At 32.3% G+C, this 7447-nt stretch overlaps 1 protein-coding gene across 1 annotated transcript; it reads left to right on the top strand.

Annotated features, from left to right (window-relative positions):
* Positions 1 to 1588: 1588 nt before the first annotated feature.
* Positions 1589 to 7177, top strand: LOC132603572 (LEAF RUST 10 DISEASE-RESISTANCE LOCUS RECEPTOR-LIKE PROTEIN KINASE-like 2.1). The gene is made up of 3 exons (XM_060316703.1): positions 1589 to 2557; positions 5552 to 5587; positions 5749 to 7177. The coding sequence occupies exons 1-3, from the start codon at positions 1792 to 1794 to the stop codon at positions 6891 to 6893; spliced, it is 1947 nt and encodes a 648-aa protein (XP_060172686.1). The 5' UTR covers positions 1589 to 1791; the 3' UTR covers positions 6894 to 7177.
* Positions 7178 to 7447: the final 270 nt, after the last annotated feature.

A 7447-nucleotide genomic window follows, 5' to 3' on the forward strand; every position in this document is an offset into this window, starting at 1 on the left:
GAAGAGGCATATTTGACCCAATAGTATAAAGACAGGGGTATATTTGGACCCAAAGTATAGTGAAGGGTATATTTAAAACCTTTTCTCATAGTACAGGGGTATATTTGTCTTTCGTTCTTCTTTCCTCCTTTTAATGGTGCTTCGACTCTTCCCCTACACGATGTTGACTATCTCTTTTTCTTGTCTAACTTGATTCAAAGGTTAAGGGCATTTTGGCCATTACAAGTTATTTTTGTATTTCATATACTGAATTTTAGATTCTTTAATTTGTAAATATTGAAGTTCAATATTAACAATAAAGGATTGCTCAGATGGTAAGCACCCTTCACCTCCAAATCAAGGTTGTGGGTTCGAGTCACTAAAAGAGCAAAAGGGAGAGCTCCTGCGAGGATGGGTAAAAAAAGAAGTTCAGTATTTAAAATAGTAAGGTGAAATATTGAAACTAATTTGAGGAATAATTTATGTGAAATAATGATTTACACTCACATTTAACTTTTACAAACTCCTTTTTTAAATGAAAATTCATGTCCGTACACATTTAACAAGCAAAATACTCCCTCCGTTCCACAATAAATGTCACCTTAACCAAAGTTTTTTTTTGTCCCATAATAAGTAGGTGTTTGGACATGCAATTTGAAACCATGAGATGAAATCAGCGTTTGGACATGCATTTCATCACATGGTTTCAAACCACGGTTTGAAATCCCAAATCACTCAAAAAACCATGATTTGGGGTTTCGAACCATGGTTTCAATTTTTTTAAATATTAAACTTGACTCATAAGTTTATATTGTAAAAAAAAAGCCCATAAGTTGGTAGATATTTTTAGCAATTACTCCCACCAACCATTTACCAACCTTTATTTATGTCTACCATTTGGGAGGATTATATTAAAGAGTAGTTACATTACTATTCATGTTAAATTTTCTTTTTAATTGAACTAAAGCTTGATCAATTGATGTTGTATTTTTTAGAAAGGCCTTCTAGTAGCATATTAATTTTGTCCTGAACTATGACTTGCTCATTTGGTAAGATTGTATAAGAATTGAGAATATTTTGATAATTTTCACTACTTGTGGGGTTTTAATGTCTATAAGAAAAAATACAACTTAAGAAATCCAAATTGCATGTCCAAACATGGTTTCATCTCATGGTTTCAAACCATGATTTCAGACTATGTCCAAACGGCTCCTAAGTGTCACTTTAGGAAACCAAAACATAAATTGACTAGTTTTTTCCAATTTTTTCTTTAGACAATAAAATAACACCTAAATGATAATCGGAAAAGCCACAGAGTAACTTGGAATTGTTGGATTCCCAATGTCAAAATGTTTACTTCTTGTGTATGCTCTAATTAAAAGGTAAAAATAATTATTTTTATTATATAGGGGTAATTTGTTAATTTTCACATTGATTATTAGTTTCCTAATATGTGTGTGTTTGGCTAAGATGACAGTTATTAGGGGACGGAGGGAGTAGTTGTTTTCAAATAGTACCTTTTTTTCTTCACTTTCAACTACTATAATATTTTCCACACGCCAACTAAGTGCCTGTTACCTCTCTATATTCCAACGCATAAATTACAGAAATCACAATCAGACCAAATTGTCTGGTTCCTATCTGTGACTCTCGACTATAAGGTATGGAAGAGAAATTTAGGTACCAAATTCCAAGTTTCTTACTAATTCCTCCACATGACCAAGTCAAATATAATAAACGTATAATATTTTGGTTGTTTAGCAATAGTATAAACCACAATTAGTTTTTGAGTTCTTCAAACATCATCTAGCAATGTGTCCAAGTCAATTATTCTTCAGCTTCTTCTTGGTCTCTCTCCTTCTTCTTTTGTTCTCCATCTTCATCAACTCCAGTAGAGCTGATGATACGTCCTTTGCAAATTGCCCTTCGTCTACCTGCAAAAATGGACTTGAAATTTCATATCCTTTTTGGAGGCTTGATAGCCACAACCCCCCCTCTTCACAATACTGTGGCTATCCAGGATTTGGAATCTTCTGTTCTGAAAAGGATCGAATTCTGCACATTTCCGAGGATTCTTTCTATGTTAAGGAGATTAATTACAGTAACCACTCCCTTACCCTGGTGGATATTGATGCTCTTGATAGCAGAGTATGCCCCAGGGTACATCATAATCTTACTATAGATGACGACTTGCCATTGGTATATTCGGAGCTTGATATGAATCTTACTTTCTGTTATAACTGTACCGGTTCTCTTCCAGATCCTACTCGTACGTTAGATTGCTTAAATTCAGGTGGAAACAAGTCATATTTATATGTTGAGGATCATGAGCCGAAAGATTTGAATTGGTATCGAACATGTGAGAAGAAAGTGGTGGTGCCTGTGACGAAGGGTGGGTGGACTGGAGAACTTGGTGCGGCGATGGATGAGGGGTTCGTATTACATTGGGAGAATGCGACGGAGTGCGGAAAGTGTGAGGCCTCAGACGGGCGTTGTGGTTACGACAATTTAACCCAAGAGTCCTTGTGCTTCTACAAAGATGGCACCGTAAAGTTTCATAACCGCTACAACAACAAAGGTACGCCATCTTCTTTTTAAGCTCTTCACATTCTTTCTGGGAAACAATTTAGGGGTTGTTTGGTCATGGAATAAACTATCCCGGAATTATAATAGTTCGTTTCAATTTATGTGAACCTTTTCGGATTAAGAGGGTCAAACTTTATAACTTTGACCTTAAATTTCGACAAAGATTTTTCAAGTTTGTAAAGATATAATTTATGTATTTAGAAACTACATTAAAAGTATTACAAGTCATGATAATTTGTAATTCAAATAATTTAGAAAAAATATAAGAAAAATGTGGTCAAAGAATCACCTCGTAGACTCCCCAAATAGTAAAGGGTTCATATAAATTGAAACAGAGAAAGTATTAAATTATAATGAAAGTACTTATAGCCTATTTGGCCAAGATTTTGTGAGGCCAAAAGTGCTTATTTGTTTTCTAAAAAGTGAAATATTTGGCTAAGTTTTTGTGAGAAAATAAGTGTTTGTACGGAGTAACAAAATCTTTTTTTCAGAAGCTAAAAAATAGTTTTTCCCAAAAGTACTTTTTTTAAAAGCATTTTTTCTGCGATTTTGAGGCCAAAAGTTTTTGTTTTTTTTTTGTTGTTGAGAAAAAGCACTTTTTTTAGATATTTGAGGTGTTTGACCATTTATTAAAACGACTTTTAAATAGAAGCAGAAGCAGTTTTTCTGCGATTTCGGAGAAGCAGAAAATTATTTTTTTCAAGACAAAAGTATCTCTACCATAAGTACATATTTAGATGATATATCCCTCATTACTCCATCAATTTCTAATTAATAATTCTTTGTGTTGAATTATAATTTGTGGAATGATTTTAATTTTTTTTTTTGGTTGTAGTTTTCTACTATATTTAAATCATTGTGTTGATATTATATCAATATTTAATATTTGTTTTTTATTTATCTATGTAGTACATTAATTGAAATTTTAATATAAACTTTTAAATTTTAACTAAAAATTAAAAGTAAAAACTTTTCATAATAGATATTCAAATTAGTTTCTCTCTGCAAATAATCGTGCTAGTAAAGTTCATTGATACTTGTCCTTTTTTGTAATTTGACACTCAAAAGCATTTTTTAAGAAGATTAGTTGAACATAATCTGCTAATTAAAAGTAGTAAATAGTACTTTTAAAATGAATTAGCCAAACACAAACTATTTCTCACCAAAAATGCTTTTTTGAAAAACACTTTTCAAATTAAGCAGTTTTTAGCCGCTAGGCCAAACAGTCAGAAGCACTTTGTAAAAGCTTAGCCAAACACTAATTGCTGCTCAAAATGATTTTTAAATTAATTGGCCAAACACAAACTGCTTCTCACTAAAAGTATTTTTTTGAAAAGCACTTTTCAAAATAAGCTGATTTTAAAAGATTGGCCAAACATGATTAGTGAATATACTTTTATTGGTAATTTTTTTTTTAATAAAAAAAGGCAGCCCGGTGCACTAAGCTCCAATTATGCGCGTGGTCCGGGAAAGGGCAGACCACAAAGGTGTATTGTACGCAGCTTTACCCTGCATCTCTACAAGAGGCTGTTTCCACGGCTAGAACCCATGACCTCTTTGTCACACGACAACAACTTTATCGGTTACTAAAATGAATTAAATGAGGTATAATATAAAATATCCTTTTATATTTTGATTTTAATGTAAAATAATACCACCAATTATGATATAAATAATTTCGGAATTGCCAAGCTTAAAATAAAAAATTCAATCAAATGGGGATAAGATAATTATATATTTTATCCTGGAATTGTTATATCAATTTTCATTAATATCAAAAAGGTAATAAATACTTCTAATTATAATAATAGTCAAAGTTGACCTTGTTTGAATCACGAGATAAAAGTGCCAAAATTTGGGATAGATGGAGTGTTCCTTTTTCTTCTTCTCGTTTTAGTTTAGTGTTTATACCTTGGAAGGAAGTTCATGAACCAGAGGAAGGCTCTTGATAAGGGAGTTGGATGCTACTCCTGTGTAGAGTTGTAACTAGTAGAGAATTCTACTTAATTCCTAGATTAAAAGAAAAAAAGGGAGATAATATCTCATATGGTCACTCATCAGAAAGTAACTAACCTTATTTTCTAACTAAAAAATCACTCAACTATTGGTGTTTCACCTACAAAGTCAACCAACCTATTTAAGTGATTTTTTAATTAAATTTTGTTGACATGAAAGTTTTATTTAAAGCCAAAATTGTATGAATTAAAATAGTATCTATTTTAACGATTTTATTGACCCGACCCACTACAAATATATTGACCAAAACCTTTTATTTTAGCTTCATTAGTTGTATGCGTTATTTATAAGCAATATTTTTTATCAAATGGTACTGCTTATTTAGTGACATTTGACAGTTGAATGGTGATTTATAAGCAATATATTTTGTTAAAGTGACAAATGAAGCTGCATACATGAGGCAATAATTTGGATAAGGGTATATACTGAGTAAATAACATAGTTGGAATACTTGTGACATTCAGTTGTTCATGTCAAAAAATAAAAGAACGTAGACAAAGAAGAAATTACGAGGGAATAAGGGTAAAATAAAATGTCTTAGTCACTATATTTTTAGTGAGTCGGGTAAAGTTGGGCGGGTCAATAAAATTATTAAAACCGGTACTTTTTTATTTTTTACAATTTTGTCTTTAAATAAAAATTCAATGTCAACAAAATTTAATTTTTTTTAAAAAAATTAAATATGTTGGGTGACTTTGTAGGTGAAAGACCAATAGTTGAGTGACTTCTGATTAAAAAACAAAGTTGAATGATTTTTTGAGTGAACTATCCATAGTTGAGTGACTATCTGAGATATTATCTCCAAAAAAACAAAAAGCAAGCTAACTTCCCATTTCAATGATTTTCTTCTGTTATGTATTGATCATGTCAAAGGAAAAAATGTTTCAGACTTTTATGAGATACATTATTATTGTTATACTTTATTGAGATACATTATTATGTCTTATCACCTTTTATGTCTCCGTTTCAGGAAGAAACGTGATCGGACTGAAGAAGGTTGCAATAGGTGATTATTGTTTGAATTTGTTCACTTTGATTTATCTTATTATCTTCCTCTTCTTAAGAAAATTCCCATAAGCATTTCTTCTTGCAGCAGCTGGTGCTGCATTTACATAAAAATAGTTTTATCTGATATTGATCACTGGCATTTCTTTTGTCCATTCATAGCATTATCTGCGGTTGGAGCTGCAATAGTGATAACCTGCTGCCTGATGTGTTGCTTCCGATTTAGGAAAACAAATAAAACGTCAAAAAAAGAAGATCAGATTGTTGATGCCTTCCTAAGGCAGTATGGATCCCTATCCCCAACGGCATATAGCTATTCAGACATTAAGAACATGACAAATTCCTTTAAAGAGAAACTTGGAGAAGGGGGTTACAGAGAGGTCTACAAAGGTAATCTCAGAGGTCACCCTGTTGCGGTGAAAATCTTAAAAGATACCAAGGGGAATGGAGAAGAGTTCATTAACGAAGTTGCAAGCATCAGTCGAACTTCTCATGTCAACATTGTTAATCTGTTGGGATTTTGTTTGAGTCGTCCAGTGAAAGCTCTTATTTATGAATTCATGTCAAATGAATCTCTTGATAAACATATATACAACGAAGTATCAAACATGAAATGGGAAATGTTGTACAAAATTGCACTCGGGATAGCTCGAGGATTAGAATATTTGCATAGAGGATGCAACTCCCGAATTTTGCATTTTGACATAAAACCTCATAATATTCTTCTGGACGAGGACTTTTGTCCAAAGATATCTGATTTAGGTTTAGCAAAACTATATACTCGAAAAGAGAGCATGATGTCCGCACTAGAAGCCCGAGGAACCATTGGTTACATAGCTCCAGAGGTCTTCTGTAGAAATTTTGGAGGAGTTTCACACAAATCTGATGTTTATAGCTATGGAATGATGGTTCTCGAAATGGTTGGAGGAAGAAAGAACTACAGTGCTGAAAGAAGCCATAACAGTGAAATATATTTCCCTCGTTGGGCTTATCAACGAATTTTGCTAGATGAAAACCTAAATATAAGAGATATGATGACCAATGAAGAAGAAGAGATTGCAAAGAAAATGATATTAGTTGGTTTGTGGTGCATCCAAACAGATCCCACGCAAAGGCCGGACACTGGTAAGGTAATTGAAATGTTAGAAAGTAGCTTGGAGGCCTTCCAAATCCCACCAAAACCTTTCATATGTTCTCCATCACGATCAGAAGGATCGGCATTGAACACTTTGGAGCGACCTGCAAAGCCATTTTTATTTTCTACTTTGAGTTCGACGCTCGAGTCTGCAGCCTCAACAATTGTATAATTTGCTGAAGAAGTTTTTAGATAATATTTTTGTGTAACATTGGAATATAATGATCAAATATTCGTGAAAGTTATAAAGATGTGGCGAATTCCACTTAAAGGTGAAAACTTGTTTATTTATTTTCTTATTTAACTGTTTAACTTTTGCAGGAGAGAAATGAGGTGAAGGGAATTTTGTAGTCTGAGTTGAGGCTTAGTTTAATTTACTAATTGATGTATTATGCTAATTCTAGACCTGAGAAGGAACTAAATGAAAGGTTTTCACCCCCAACTTTTCTTTAAAAATCTTGAACTATAGTCATTCTCCTCCCTTTATACTAATTAACTTTTTAAAATTTCTATTTTATCCCTACATTATCAACTTGTCTTTTTTCTTTTGTTTCTTTAAAATCATGATATTTTTTATCTTCTTGATCTATATTACTAAGTTCCTATAAGAAAATAAATATTATTTTCGAGACGGAAAAAAGAGAGTAAGAAATTCTAATTGAGTATATACCTTAATGTCGTTCTATAATGAAGTAAAAATGAGAAGAATAAGAATTCTTTTTTATT

Source organism: Lycium barbarum, chromosome 7 (genome assembly GCF_019175385.1).
Source record: "Lycium barbarum isolate Lr01 chromosome 7, ASM1917538v2, whole genome shotgun sequence".
NCBI classification, from domain to species: Eukaryota; Viridiplantae; Streptophyta; class Magnoliopsida; order Solanales; family Solanaceae; genus Lycium; species Lycium barbarum.

Bases quoted from the DNA above. Each gene is read 5' to 3' on its own strand.
- LOC132603572 (XM_060316703.1), top strand. From the start codon at position 1,792: ATGTGTCCAAGTCAATTATTCTTCAGCTTCTTCTTGGTCTCTCTCCTT. The intron at 2,558-5,551 runs GTACGCCATCTT...TCTCCGTTTCAG, and splicing joins TAACCGCTACAACAACAAAG to GAAGAAACGTGATCGGACTG. The intron at 5,588-5,748 runs GTGATTATTGTT...GTCCATTCATAG, and splicing joins ACTGAAGAAGGTTGCAATAG to CATTATCTGCGGTTGGAGCT.